The sequence below is a fragment of the Barbus barbus genome (assembly GCF_936440315.1).
Source record: "Barbus barbus genome assembly, chromosome: 9".
Classification (NCBI taxonomy): Eukaryota; Metazoa; Chordata; class Actinopteri; order Cypriniformes; family Cyprinidae; genus Barbus; species Barbus barbus.
In genome coordinates this window covers 29,997,718-30,014,133 of record NC_136737.1, presented here as the reverse complement: position 1 = coordinate 30,014,133, position 16,416 = coordinate 29,997,718, and the positions used below count along the sequence as shown (strand labels likewise).

The 16,416-nt window shown below is 37.3% G+C and overlaps 1 protein-coding gene across 1 annotated transcript in view; it reads right to left on the bottom strand.

Annotated features, from left to right (window-relative positions):
- LOC306874666 (NLR family CARD domain-containing protein 3-like) overlaps window positions 1–15,285 on the bottom strand; it is a 20,623-nt gene extending 5,338 nt beyond the window's left edge. The window contains exons 1-8 of the mRNA XM_079424870.1: window positions 15,198–15,285; window positions 12,826–12,998; window positions 11,237–11,341; window positions 11,057–11,117; window positions 8,220–8,424; window positions 6,283–8,062; window positions 5,187–5,273; window positions 819–992 (exon numbers count right to left, since the gene is read on the bottom strand). Coding sequence (XP_079280996.1) covers window positions 819–992; window positions 5,187–5,273; window positions 6,283–8,062; window positions 8,220–8,424; window positions 11,057–11,117; window positions 11,237–11,341; window positions 12,826–12,884 — 2,471 coding nt within the window. The 5' untranslated portion in view covers window positions 12,885–12,998; window positions 15,198–15,285. The remainder of the gene's footprint in view (window positions 1–818; window positions 993–5,186; window positions 5,274–6,282; window positions 8,063–8,219; window positions 8,425–11,056; window positions 11,118–11,236; window positions 11,342–12,825; window positions 12,999–15,197) is intronic.
- Between the last annotated feature and the right edge of the window lie 1,131 nt (window positions 15,286–16,416).

Sequence of the window (16,416 nt, the reverse complement as noted above, 5' to 3'; positions counted from 1 at the left end):
GGGAGCAGTTGGGGGTTCAGTGCCTTGCTCAAGGGCACCTCAGTCGTGGTATTGAGGGTGGAGAGAGCGCTGGACATTCACTCCCTCCACCTACAATCCCTGCCGGCCGGAGACTCGAATCCGCAACCTTTCGATTACGAGTCCGACTCTCTAACCATTAGGCCACGACTTCCCCAATTCGACTCAATCGACTTTAAATTTCACATTAAAATTATCTTTTCATTTTAAAATACTTGTAAATATCAGTATTCAACGTTTTATGTTTAAAACACTTTTAGACAAAAATGGTTTTCCAAAGATCTAAAAATCTATTTAAACTTATTGGAAAAGATTAATTTCTATCACTGCTGTGAACTGACCTCACAGAATATGAAGAATATCAAACACATTTATGAGTCAGCTGTCCACGGTAGTCCTTAATATACCAGCACAATAACACACTCAGAAAAATAGTGTCTCATTATCGATAAAATACCAGAAAATATTTAGATATAATTTTGTCAATATCACACACCCCTATGTCTCAGTTACTTAAAGTTACTATTTATTGAACTAAATTATTTTTATCTAACTTTATGATGAATATATGAAATGTATGAGACACAAGGAATATGTTTCTGCTATAACTATTTATTTATTTATTTATATATCTTTTCTTATTTTCCACAGAAGAAAGTCACACTGTATTCAAATGACTTGAAGATAATTAAAGTGAGGACAGTTTTAATTTTTGGGTGAACTATCGCTTTAACATGAAATGTTTTTGTTTGGCAGTATTTTCAGACAGTTTTTGTGTTTAATAATATAATAACACTTACTGTAGTTTCTGTAGTTTACAGTGTGGATCCTCCAGTAGAGCAGAGAGCAGCTTCACTCCTGAGTCTCCTGGTTTATTACCGCTCAGATCCAGTTCTGTCAGGTGTGAGGGGTTTGATCTCAGAGCTGAACTCAGAGCAGCACAGCCTTCCTCTCCAATACTGCAGTTATACAGCCTGCAGAGAGAAAGAGAACAACTAAAGATGAGTTAAGTTCATTCACTGTTTGTCACAGACCCATGAATGAGGCGTCAAATCAACCGGCTCATTGAGGAGAGGAGTGCTGTATCTTTTCTAAGCGACTGGACCTACGATGTTCACACAGCGGATGAAAAAAATCAGGCAAAAAAATCCCATAGACTTGTTTGTTTTACGTGTTATTTATAACAAACCATATTACAGATGCGTTGTCAGATTTAAGTTGAACTGTGGTCCTAGCGCGTGCCGTCCACGAACCGTTCCACCCCTACCTCATATCATCTTATTATTATTATTATTAGAATAGCCTATATCTCAATGAGTCTACTTAAAGAAAGAGAAAGAAAAGAAACTAAATAAATAATTTCTAAATGTTCTACCTCATATCATAAACACATAGAAATGTAAAAGTATTCATGGCAACCCGTCAAAATAAAAGTTTGGTTTCACTTGAAGACATTGCGGCAGAAATATATTACTATTGTTCAGTAATAGGCTACTACTACTAAAATTATTAAAACCTTATTTTTAAAGGAATAATCATACTATAATAATAATCATATTTCTTCAATGTTTTAATTTTAATATTAAATCCCCTTTATTTTCCAAAAAATAAGATTTTATTTTCATTTTCATTAATTAAAAGATAAAATGAATGTTTTATGCCTTAATAAATGTAAATACACAACACAGAGTTTCTGAGGAAAAAAATATAAATGTTAGAATAAATTAAACTTGTTTTTATACTTTTAAATAATTAGACAATAAAACATAAGTTTGGAAAAAATAAAACATTTAATTGGGCCCTAAACATGTATTTTTTGCTAAATAAATTGATGTTAAATTGTTTAAGTTTCATGATTTTAATTAATTAGACATGCTTTGATTAGTAAAATGTAATTTGATCATTAAAAAGATATGTAATTCAGGTACTGTTATCATGATCATTACCATCTTAAAGCCTTCCTTGGGGCAAAATAGGAGAAAGACAAATGATTATCAATGTACTTATTCACACGCATGTTATCCAGGCGTTAATCCACAAGTACTTTCTAGATACAAAGTAAAAAATCCTTTCTTTGCTACGTCACCACCGCGCAGTTTGAGCGCAGCTCCGAGACGTGACCGTGACGTCTAACGTGTCAAATATTACGTCTGAATCTTCATTTGTTTCTCTACTTTTTCTCTTGTAATCTTTAGTACTTGATTTCAGTTGACAATGTATATTCATGATACTTTGTATATTATGTACAATCATTCTTTAAATGTCAGCTCTGTATTTATGCATTGCATTAATTTAAAAAAACAAACAAACGCCTGAATACTATGGGATTTTTGCCAAACGGCTGGCGAGCGTATGCACCTTAATTCTCCTGTCAGTTTGCTTAGAGAGTAGAAAAAACTGCAGTTATCACACCCCATACATGCACTCACACACACACACACACACACACACACACACACACACACACACACACACAATCACACACACACACACACATACACATGCACTCACACACATACACACACACACGCACTCACACAATCACACAGTACCTGGTACTTATTTTAGTACCACCTCGGCTGAGGTTCCAAGCGAGCCGTACCGTTACCAAAACATGACGTTTAAACTCTGCTGATCACTGATTGGCCGGAGAAAATTGTCACTGATTTAAATCAGCACAGCCAGTGAAGGATCGAACACAATTGTTTTGAATGAACACCTCTTTTAAACAACCAAAAAATGGCTGTTTCGTTGTCTGTTGAGGAAGTACAGATGTTCCTCTCGTTGATAGCCGAGGAGCGGATCCAGCGAGAGCGTGATGGAGAGACACAGAATTTAAACGTTTTTCAGGAGTCACGGCAGTAGAGGTGGTGCAACTATAACGACACGAGAATAATCCCGTCCTCTCTAAAGCGGTACTAAACTGCAGTGGAAACACAAAACGAGCCGAACTGAGCCGTGTCGTGCCGTTCTGAACCGTGCCGAGCCGAGTCGTACCACGCAGTGGAAAAGAGCCATTAGTCAGAGGGTGCAAGGTTAACCTATTCTTTAAGTGGCTGTCTACTGCTAATCTAGTTCTTGAGAATAAAACTCCCACACATTGATGTACAAGTAACAATAATATTTGCAATAACATATCGATTTGTTGAATAATTAAGTAAATATACTTCCTTAATTTCCCTCTGTAAAGAAACCTCATTGCTGGCTACTCTCTGCTGTCTCAGACTACGACATCTTAGCCCTTTATCGGCCTCCGTAGCTTCTCTAAAGGGAGCGGTGAGCGGGGGACTGAGCCGTTGCTTGCAATTCACAAACTCAACCGCTACAAGCTGCTAAAATCTACACACTGCACCTTTAAGTCGGCCGCCTACTGCTTGATCAGAACAGAAAGTGTAGTTCTGGTCACTTCAGTACAACTTGCTAATCAGTGATAGACAGAAATCAAAAGGTCTCTGATGACGTGCTACTGCTCCATTCATCCATGAGCCTTTAGTCTGTTCTGTCCTGGACACAGATTTGAGGAAACATCAGCCTCCACATGATCTACTAGTCATTATGATTTCAGAAGAGCGAAGAATAAATAACAGTTTATTTGTCAGGTAACAATGAAAAAGTAGCATTTATGAGTGCTGTTTACTCTGATATAAATACTCTTCAACTTTGTAGTTCATTGGTCTATAACGCTGCCTTCTCGTGCTATCGGAAATGTCCTATTTCCCACGTATGAAGTCGTGATTACGAGCTTGTTGTGTTCAAGTGCTTTAATGTCAGAAATAATAAAATGTAGCATCCCATTGGTTGACAATCATATAAACATTCACCGCGCTGTACATGCAGTTTTCTGACAATCCTGGGATTTCAGTCAAATACATGTTTATTTCTCTGCTTATCAAACATAAAATATGCTTTGAATGATCGCTCATATCTAGCCTATAAATACAGTACTTAAGTGACAAGACAAAGGGATGTAGTTGTTGTGAGAACAGACAGCAGCAATGGTTGTCCCCTCCACCATGTTTAAAGATTATGACCCGCCCAACTCAGAAACTCTGGAATCAAAATTATTTCTGAATTTCCCAGTAAATATGACTTGAAAGGCCGTTAACATCTAATTTCCCGATTACTCTGATAGCATGTGAAGGAACAATAAGTGTATATCCCAGGGGTGCCCACACTTTTTTGAGCGGGGATCTACTTTTCAAATCAGAAACGTACCGAGATCTACCAAGTGGAAAATAAATAAATAATACAATGCATATAAAATAAATAGGCCTAAATAAAAAAGCTGGTTGGGATGTATCTTTATATTGCATTAAGTTAAATTTTTATTTAAAAAAATAATAATGTTCAATAATGCCTGCATTTACCTAAAGCAGTGGTCCTCAACCTATTTTACTCCAAGACCCCCTCTTCTCCAAATCAATACTGCAAGCCCAAACTTTTCTATTCACTAAAACCTTCGTATTTTCATGTCATTATTTTAAACAAAGCAAATTCAAGAAAGATTTAAGCATCCCATGAACACACTTCACAAAAATGTCCCTTAAGTTGTATAGAATATCTACAAAGTATGTAAAAGTATGTATCTCTGAACTCAGCGATCTGAAGGCAGCTCGACAGCATCAGTGAATATTTCCTCTGTCAGAACAAGCTGTTTGAGCGTCTGATGCCCGTATGTACATGAACACCACTGATCCTCACAAACTTCTCCAAAACACACGAGCATCCGTTATTAAACTCTGTGTATTCAACTAGGTGAATATCCTGAGCTGTGTTCAAGCAGAAATATGATATTATAGTGATCAGTGCACCGAGAGCACAAATACACACGGTTCGTTTGTGCATCAAATAACAGACACAACACACACCTAATGCACCATCCTGTATGTGACTGTAATCATCTTTACCTTGATGACAATCATCATCCATCAAAACTTTAGGCTACTAGTGTGACCCTGGCTTCTTTTATCCAGCCGAGATAAACATACATTAGTCTTGAGCACATTCAGTTCAATCATTGTGTTTGTCATGCTGTTTGGAAATGACTTGAAGATAATTAAAGTGAAGACAGAGTTAAAATTTTTGGGTGAACTATCGCTTTAACATGAAATGTTTTTGTTTGGCAGTATTTTCACACAGTTTTTGTGTTTAATAATATAATAACTTACTGTAGTTTCTGTAGTTTACAGTGTGGATCCTCCAGAGCTGAACTCAGAGCAGACCAGCCTTTCTCTGTAATACTGCACCAGGAAAGACTGCAGAGAAAATACAGGAAAAATAAAGATTAAGTTCATTCACTGTTTGTCACAGACCCATGAATGAGGTGTCAAATCAACCGGATCATTGAGGAGAGGAGTGCTGTATATTTTCTAAGTGATCGGACCAACGATGTTCACACAGCGGACGAAAAAACGGACAAAAAAATCCCATAGATTTACAATGGAGAAATGTTCATGAAAGCATAATCTAGCCGCTGCCGTTTTCAAAGCAAAACTGACATTTCATTCACTGACGCTCTTCAATCAGCGGCTCTAAACCCGGAAGCGCATAAACTTACTTGCCGGCAACCCGCCAAAATAAAAGCTCGCTGATTTCACCTTTGAAAATGATGAAAATTACAATTAAAAATAACAATGTGTCAAAATATTAGCATTTTATTTTTAACTTTAATATAAAATAATTGTGTGTGTATGTAATACTCCCTTTTTAAAATAAAATAGTATTATCACACTTGATTATTTAGTTTATTATTTAATTTAAATAAAAACTAAATAAAGTGCAATATTATTATCACTACTATTAATTTATTTTTTTATAGTTATATTTTATGGGTCACACTGCATGCCGTGGCCTGTGTGACGACCAAACCAAATCTCCATGTTCTCATATGAACCAGGCTGAAAAACTTATGAGCTCCTCTGTTTATATGGCTTTCCACACACACACACACACACACACACAGACACACACGCACACACGCACACAGACACAAAGAAACATTTTTTTTTATTCTAATCCAGTATTTGTAATATCAGAGAGTCACAACCCTGTTCCTGGAGGCAGCTCATCTTTGCACAGTTTGGATGAATCTCTCTTATCAAACACACTTGATTCAACACTTCAGGTCATTAGTAGAGCGCTCTGTGATGTTAGCTGAGTGTGTCAAATAAGAAAGACCTCAAAATATACAGAAACAGTGTAGAGAAACACAGGCCTACTGTTTACAATAAAGTCAATAAAACAAAGACACTGTAAAATACTCACTCAATCTTTCTAGATGCTTTGATCACTGGCAGCAGCCTCAGGAGACATTCTTCTGATGGATCATATTTACTCAGATTAAACTCATCCAGCTCTTCTTCTGAGTTCAGCAGCACAAACACCAGAGCAGACCACTGAGCAGCAGACAGTTTGACTCCAAAGAGACGACGGTAATCTCTTCTGCTCAGGTATGTTTGTACCTCCTGCTCCAGTGAACGATCATTCAGTTCATTCAGACAGTGGAACAGATTGATGGATTTCTCTGGAGAGGGATTCTCCCTGATCTTCTGTTTGATGTATTCGGCTGTTTCCTGATTGATCTGAGAGCTGCTTACTGTCTTTCTCAGGAGGCCTTGTAAGAGAGTCTGATTAGACTCTAGTGAGAGACCTAGAAGGAACCGGAGGAAAAGGTCCCAGTGTCCGTTCTTACTCTGTAAGGCCTTGTCCACTTCTCTCTTCAGTAAACTGGTCATGAACATATGATCTGATCCACGTAACATGAATATATTCCTCAGTCCTGTGTTTTGTTCAGAAAAGGACAGCAGCTTGAATAAAGCAGCAAGAAACTCCTGAATACTCAGATGAACAAAGCTGTACACCTTCCCCAGCTGCAGTCCAGACTCCTCTCTGAAGATCTGGGTACAAACTCCTGAGTACACTGACACTTCTCTGGCATCAATGCCGCTCTCTTTCAGGTCCTCTTCATAGAAGATCAGGTTCCCTTTTTCCAGCTGTTCAAAAGCCAGTTTTCCTAGAGACAGAATAGTCTTTCTAGCCTGATCAGAATCGATTTCATATTTCCCATCATACTTCTGAGTCTTCAGTTTGGTCTGAAAGATCAGGAAGTGTGTGAACATTTGTGTGAGAGTCTTGGGAATCTCTGCTCTCTCTGCTTTACCCATCATCCTCTCCAGAACAGCGGCTGAAATCCAGCAGAAGACTGGGATGTGACACATGATGAACAGACTTCTTGATGATCGGATGTGTGTGACGATCCTATCAGCCAGACTCGGATCATTTATTCTCTTCCTGAAATATTCCTCCTTCTGAGGGTCGTTGAATCCTCGTACCTCTGTGACCTGGTGGACACACTCAGGAGGGATCTGATTGGCTGCTGCTGGTCGAGAGGTGATCCAGAGGAGAGCAGAAGGAAGTAGATTGCCCTTGATGAGGTTGGTCAGCAGCACATCCACTGAGGCTGATTCTGTCACATCAGACAAGCTCCGATTGTTTTGGAAATCTAGACGCAGTCGACACTCATCCAGACCATCAAATATGAACATGACTTTGTAGTCTTCATAATCTGCTGATTTAAATTCTCTGGTTTCTGTGTGAAGCTGGTTTAGAAGATCCACAAGACTGAGATGTTTCTGTATCAGATTCAGCTCCCTGAAAGGAAGTGGAAATATGAAATGAACATCCTGATTGGCTTTTCCTTCAGCCCAGTCCAGAATGAACTTCTGCACAGAGACTGTTTTTCCAATTCCAGCGACTCCTTTAGTCAGCACAGTTCTGATGGGTTTGTCTTGTCCAGGTGAGGGTTTAAATATGTCATTGCAGTTGATTGGTGTCTCCTGTGTCTCTGGTCTCCTGGACACTGTCTCAATCTGTCTCACCTCATGTTCATTATTGACCTCTCCACTGCCTCCCTCTGTGATGTAGAGCTCTGTGTAGATCTCATTCAGACGTGTTGAGTCTCCATGATTGGACATTCCTTCATTGATTCTCTGATATTTATCCTGTAGTCTGGATCTGAGTTTTTGTTGATACACAGGCATCAGTTCTGAGCAAAGGAAGTTATTCTTGTTATTGGCAGAGCAATATTTTAGAAATGTATTTTTAGGTTTGATATGTTAGATATTAGATTGTGTCATGAGATTGAGAGACAGAAGGTTCATAATAAAAACACAGGCTATAATCAGCTGATCCAGAGCTCTTACTGGTCTGTAGTGTGTTAGCGAGGTCTGTCTGGTTCATCTTCCTCAGGATGAACAGTGTGATCTTCAGAAGCCCCTCTCTGACTCTGATATGACCCTCATCAGCATAATGGTCTCTTTCAGAGCATTCTGGGTAATCTGGACTCAGTAGTCTCTTAAAACCTTTCAGCTCACTCTTCATCACAGAGATGATTTTCTGCTCAAGCTCCTGAAATAGTGAATATTATTTTGTTTAGTCAAAGGCATGAATACTAAACATCACTGAATTATATCACACCTGCTAATAACTTCCACTGTTTGCTCAGACATCAGCGTCTACAGATACTGAGGTTAAAAGAGGGAGTTTGACTGGATTGGCTGCTAAAGGTAAGTTATTTAATATTCAGTCGCGTGTTGTTTGATGTTTTAAATGCCACGGAAGAGTATAGTTTTTAGATGGTTTCTATTAGGAGGTTTGCGATGATAACATAGCGTCAGAAAAACCGTTCGGTCCCGAATATATTGAGTGTTGATGAGTAACGTTACAGGCCTAACTGTTAAGCGCGCTCTCTTTAGAAAAACGGGGTGTTTTTTAAATATAAAAAACTGATGAGCTGTATCCTGTGCACGATAATGTTAGCTAATTAAATTAATGAGTTAAATTCCATTTTGTTTTCTAGAATTAATTCGATCGTCTTTTTCAACGAGTGATTGCTATTGAATCATAGGAGTCGACTCCGCTGCTGGCGCCATAGATATCTATACGAGTGACTCTCTGATTTGATTCACTTAACCATTCAAATGAATCATTTGTGTGTGAATCAAACTGAGCACGCTGTTATAGCACCTGCTAAGACAATTCAATATGTGCAATCTGAATTATTAATAATATTTATTTTGTGGTAACTCTGCTGTTTAGGAAGCTCTGACACAGAAAAACACTTTAGATAAGAGAAAGCCGTAAAATGTGTATCATGTTTAGTTTTTGAATGGAGGCCTAATCTGTCTGCTGCATAAGAGCAGGGTCAATTTTTAGACTGAATGAAAACTTTTTAAGTTGTATGAAATATTCTTAATGGTATCAATCCACAATCTGACTTGTGATGCAGCCTGGAATAATCACACCACGTTCGAGACTGTTTCCTGACTGAGCCTGGTCTTGTTTGGGTTCCTTGTCACTGATGCCTTTTGTCTTGCTTAGTTGAAGACACTTAATATTCAGCAATATTATTCCCTTGACTGCACTGATGCCATTTGATAATAACTGAACTGAATTATGACATAATGTTTTTATATATATATATATATTAGTAAATATAATTTACTTGTTACTTTGTGGTTTAAAAAGTGTGTTAATGTTTATACTGTAGTGCATTTGTTCATTGTTAATATATATATTTGGTAATTTTATAATAAAGCCTTTTTAATGTTTTTAAATGGTTGTTTTTGTGTTTCACTGCTGAATTACATTTAGCAGGTTCTGGGCCACATTAACACATCTTTAAATGGTCTCTCACATCTTAACACATTTGGCCCGGGGACCAAGCCGAGTCTCAGCCGGATCTGGCTTGAAGTGTCTGGGCCAGATCAGGGTCACGTCAGTAAATAAGAGTCATTTTACAGGGCATGGGCCACATCTGGGCCAGAGGAAATTGTTTGTGTCTGTTTTCAGTGCGTGGGCCAGTTTTGGGCCGGGGACCCAGCCAGAATTGGGCCAGAAGTGAAGCAAGGTTGTGGCCCAGAGGTGGGCCAGACAAATTTTGCTATCTGGGTTTTGTTCCAGTATCCATGTAAAATATGCCCCTTCACATGTGCAATAAATGTTTGTTTCAGCGCTGAACGCTGAAATGTCAAGTGAGTAACGCTGAAATGTTGCGTGTGAGGCACCTGCGTGATCACCAATCAGTTACATAAAATAAAATAAAGATATAAAGAAAACAAATAAAATGCATTAAGAGTGTCACAAAAACGAAAGTGTTTTTTTGTTTGTTAATCTGTTAATTAAGATACATATATTTCGTGTAGCCCTATTTATTTTATTTTAATTTCTTTTTTTTCTCCATTCACAGAAGCACTGCAGGTGTGTGATTCCTCATGGTCTATTTATGCTGCTATTTGAGCATATAGCTAAAGCCCTGAAAGGGAAAAAAAAGAAAAGCTTTGTTTGTCGGTTTAGGAAAATAATCAAAATGCTGTCATTATATAATTCTCCGAAATTGTCTATGCTGCACGCAAGTTCAGGCTAACTCAAAAACACGAGCTCAGACCTGACGTCAGATTTGATCGTATCCGCTCGCGCCCTTATTGATCAATTACAAGTGTTGCGTAGAAACCACCGTACGCCCAATTCTCCGTCTTAGGTTCGTTTCGTAAATGAGGCCCATTGTGTTGACACACACACACACACACATGCACACACACACACACACACACACATGCACGCACGCACACAGACACACACATGCACACACACGCACACACACATGTTGGTTTTTGTGGTTTATGGGGACTCTCCATAGGCGTAATGGTTTTTATACTGAACAAACTGTGTGTGCTATTGTCCTACACCAACCCTACACCTAAACTTAGCCCTCACAGGAGACTTTGTGCATTTTTAGATTTTCAAAAAACACCATTTAGTATGTTTTTTAAGCCTTTTGAATTACGGGGACATAGGCAGTGTCCTCATAAACCACCTTCATATTGTAATACCTCTGTCATACCCATGTCATTATACAAATTTGTGTCCTCATAAACCACATAAACATGCACACACACACACACACACACGCACACACACACACACACACACACACACATATACACACACACACATACACTCACACACACACAAAACCAACCTTGAAAATGGAGTCTAAGTTCTTCTTTGCTGAATGTGATTCTGGTCCTTCATGTTTTTGACTGCAGTTAAACAAATATTAAATATTTTTGTAAATATGTATGAATGTAATTAAAACAGATCAGTAAATGAATGAATATCTTATATATATATATTTCTGATACTGTAAACTAAACAGCACCTCAGATCAGATGATTCTCCCGAGCTGAAATTATTTGGAGGCTCCATTGACGCATCACTCTTGATGGACACACAGCTGGGTTCAGGAGAGTCATTCTCACACAGACTGAAACACAACAGCAATACAAACTGTTTCTGAAAATCTGACACTGCTCTGACAGAAACACCTTTACTGTTTCAAACTCCCTTTAATGTTCATCTTTCACTGAATAATAGCGATGGGGAGGTTGTTGAATTTTTAAATATGCATTTCATATTTCCTACATGATTAATTTATGTTCCTCATCTAAACATATTTGAATCATGTAGCATGTATTTATTCTGTAAGGATGTTCAATCATATAGAATTGGTCATGTTGAAGCTAAATAAAGTAGTTATGAGTTCTTCAGAAACCCCGCTCCTTTGTGAAGGAAACTGATTCGCACCCATCACCATTTAGTCTCTCGCTGTGGATGGATCTGAGCTCTACACGGAGTTAGGGAACATAAACGAGATCAATTATGTTGAAAGAACATAGAAATATCTGCAACCGATGTACATATTTTTTTCATGGAGGACTGTGTTGTGTCTTGAGAGTTAAAAGATTAAAGTATTATTTTCTATCAATAAAAGGATCTGGCCCATGTGCCCTCTTCATTCATGCATTATAGAATAAAATAGAGCAATACAGAGACACTGGTGCAGGGACGGATGATGACGCAGAGCTGCCCTGGACTGATTATAGGCCCTCCTCAGTTCAAACTGCAGTCATTTTTCTTACCTTCAAATAGCAATGGATTTTATCTACACTAAATAGCTATAGATTATATTTACACTATGTTACAATAGCAGGATTTTCTGCTATTTATACTACTTGTTGCAAAATAGTGGCAATTATCTGCACTTCAGTATTGTATTACATTATAAACCAGTATGCAATAATAACGTATTGAGTGTAAATTATAATTTTAATTCAGGTTATTAAATGGATGCCACCTTATTGATACAATAAAGCCCTCCCTACACCTACCCTAACCCTACCTACCCGTTACTGTATTTTCAACTTTAGTTATTTCTTTCATTTTTATTAAAAATAAATGCCTTTACGATGTGATATGAGATTTGAAAAGGGAGAAAAGTCTAGTCGATCGGGTCAAAAATCCTCCCATAAGTGATTTAGCATCTGCGCCACTGGAGCTGTTGGTCATTGTACTCATGAGAGCAGAATTCATTCAGGGAGCGCTCACACTGAATAAAACACTCATCTGAATGCCTCTTATTGGTCATTGTACTCATGAGCTCAACAGAATCATGTGTGATTGGTTATAATGCGCAGTGCTGGAGCTAAAAACACAGCAGTCTCTGGCTCCGTGCCAGACAGTGAAGTTGAGCAAACACAGATTTGAATTTAGCACCGAACATCTAATCACACCGGTGTGATCGTTTATCAGAGACAAACATATATTAATCAGCTATTTGTGTCTTTTGGAAGCTGCATTCAAAATCCACTTGACTCAAAGATCTGAGGGGCACGGTTGAAATCGTGTTATTGTAGCATGCATTTATTGTTTCTGAACATTAAAAATGTGAAACATATTCAGTTTTCTCACCTCTTGACTATCTTTATCTGTGTGTGATGTTCTTCAGAGAGATTCATTCTGGAGGCCATGGTTTCATCTAAAAGCAGATACAGATGTTGATCCACAGAGTGAGTTATGAATCATCTCAGCAGTTAATTTTCTCAAATCCAGCTCTGTCTCATCAGTCAGTCCTCAGTAATGACCTGCACACATGAACAACTATTTCATCCTGATATTATTTACACAGAATCACATTATTCACAAACTGCAGAACAAGTTCAGACGAGCACTGTGTTAAAATGAAAGTAAAGCTGGAATCAGACGATTTACAGACTCTGTGTTTTATCTCCTAATGTCATTTTAACTACTTTCAGAATATCTGATCCTGCTGCTGTATAGGACTCATTTATTAGATTTTGCACTGTTGTGTTGAAGATGGATGAGGCTGAATTCAAAGCACTGACAGACTTTAAAAGATTTGGAAAAATACCTCAGGGTCTTTCCAGACAAGATAAGTTTATATTTCTAATTTTTGAAAGTAATGTAAAATGTACACCTGGATTTAGTGGCTTCACTGGTTGTTTATAATGATTTTTTAACTTTTTAGATGAAGCTTTGTATTATATAAAAAAAGAAGGTACTTTGGCAAAAGTGGTCAGCACGAAAAAAAGTGCCCAAGAAATTTTTGAAGAGCTCCACAGCAGCCAATAGGTGCTCACTGTGGCATTAAAAGCCCTGGATGCCATAATCAAGCGCTTTTATTGGCCTGGTATGTCTGTGGGTGAGTTTAATATGTGAATCCTTCGTCATGTTTTCATTCAAGATTCAAGATTTTTATTCTTCACATACACAATTATACAGAGTCAGTGAAATGTAAGTTTCATACATCTATTATTACCATCAAAAATATTTTAGGTCAAACACTGTGCTGCTTGTTAAAAAAGACAAGTGCTTCTCTGAAGAACCCAACAGAATATACCCCTATCGTGGTAATTCATGTTTTCATGAAAAACACAAGGAATATTTTTGTTGCAGCTGTTTTATATACGTGTGAAATACTCGAGTTGCGCAGATGATGACACAGTATATGGACGATAGCCAGAGATAGCTTAAAAAAATAATTAAAAAATAAAAAGCATCACGCAGCTAACAGAATTTTGTTATAAGAACGTTCTACAAATATTCATTATTGGTTTTGGGAACATAAAAAAATGACCAGTTTTCTTGACGTTAGAGGAACGTTTTAAAACGTATGATGTTCCTCAAACGTTCTTTCAACTTAATTTTGTTTTAAAATTCAACATTCTAGGAACGTTGATTTGTAACATTCTAGGAACGGTGATTTGTAACATTCTAGGAACGTTGATTTGTAACATTCTAGGAACGGTGATTTGTAACATTCTAGGAATGTTGATTTGTAACATTTGAATATAAAAATGCCCAGTTTCCTTAACGTTAGTAGAATGTTGTTTAAAGGTTAGTATGATGTTCCACAGTGTCAACAGACAACATAGTAGAACGTCACAGCATGAATTAATAAACAACAGACAGGACCGATCTATTTTTGATGTTTTTTTTATTCTCTTTAAAACATATAGTTCTTTTACATGTTTTTCCAACTTTTCAGTTGAATTTTAATTATAAATAGCATTGCCAGCTTTACTTTCAGTAGGCCCTACTGTAACTTACAGTACTGTCAGTGAAGCTGGTAATGCTGCGACTTGTTTATATTACTAATTGAAAAATGATGGGCAATGATTCACATTTCCCGTGATAATAACATAATTTTATCAAAAGATCTTCCTTTTTTTCGTTTTCTTTCTTACCGCATTAAAGATTAAATGGCTCTATTTCCGCGCAGGCGCAGTGAGGGAAAAAGCAGTTTAGGACAGTGGTTCGTAGCTCTGCTTCAGCTGTGCGATACCCTCACGAGGGGCGACATGTCAGAAATTCACCCGACCATCCGATTGCCTGTCGGGAGAGGCTAATCGCTTCTCATTTCCCCCTGTACACCGAGCAAACACTGCACGACAAACGACACACGACAAAGCGGAAATAGGGCCCGACAAAAAAAAAAAAAAAAGAGTCGCACGAGCCAGAATTCGGCTCAAAATTGGACGAAAATAGCACAGCCCGGCTTAATAGAGGTGAATCGTATCGTATTTCATCCTGATATTATTTACACAGAATCACATTATTCACAAACTGCAGAACAAGTTCAGACGAGCACTGTGTTAAAATGAAAGTAAAGCTGGAATCAGACGATTTACAGACTCTGTGTTTTATCTCCTAATGTCATTTTAACTACTTTCAGAATATCTGATCCTGCTGCTGTACTTCACTTTAAATCAGTCTGGATTGAGTTTGGCTATCAAAGATAATTGTGAACTCGTGATACTCACTGTGTTTTTCTCTCTCAATGCACTTCACTTCCTCATATAACAAAACAGATCCAGTTGTAATAGTTTCACTTTCTCTGTCAGCTTCCTCATCTCTTGCTCCCTCTTCAGGATATGAGTGGAATATTTTAACAGTGTCAAGAATGCAGTTATTTTCTTTAGTAATGTGAGAAGCAATAAAAGCAATAATAATCTGGTTATAAGTTAATAAAAACATAACTTTTTCAAAGAGTTATATAAATCAAATCTATCAAAAATAAAACACAGACTTTACACTGAACTACAACAAAATCCAAATGAATTACCAGAAACAAGTTTATTTTAATACAGTACCATTTTTAATACAGTCTCAATAGTCTCTCAATGCAGCACCTACTTATAACTACAGTATACAGTCCTTGCTAAAGTATCTGGAGCACATCCTCATGTTGTCTGTAATGTAATGAGAAAACCAGTCAGCCGACAGGATTTTGAGCAGCAGTTCTGGTACATGTGGCTACAAAAATGAGCAAAATCATATGTGAGCACATGTATCCCATTGGTTCTACCTAGACCAGAAACCCCTTCTTTCTTATAAGGAGTTTAGGAGTAACTGATAAGATGGATTGTGGACTAAACTATATCATCTTATCTTCTGTTGCTGTCAGATATTGTAAGAAAAATTACTTTCATTACTCATAACTTTTGCAAAATCGGCAATGTTTCTCTATTCTGTGCAGTCTAAGAGCTGTATGTTAGAATGTAAGTGTTTTTAATTATTTCTTCCTGTTCCTCTAATAGTTAAAACCAATTTTCCACAAGTTTTCATTAGGGTCTTAATGAAAATCCTATAACATTCTATAACATTAAATTTGAATGAAATGAAAACTAAGACTTTCAAATCACACGAGCCAATATTTTATTCACAATAGAACATGGAGAACATAACAAATGTTTAAACAGAGAAATTTTACCATTTTATCCACTAAGTGAGCTCATTTTTGCATTTGCATTTTGCATTTAGCAGACGCAGATAAAAGACTTCACTATAAAATTCTTCATATGTACTATCCCTGTAATTCTCTACTTTCATAATTTCAGTTGGATATCTCGTCACAATCCACATTCTGTAATTCTAATTTGGAAACAATATCACACTTATTTTTTGAATGTGATTATGCACAGGATTTATGGAAAGAAATGTCTTGGCTTGTTTTCTCAGCTTTTTAATTTTGAAATAAGT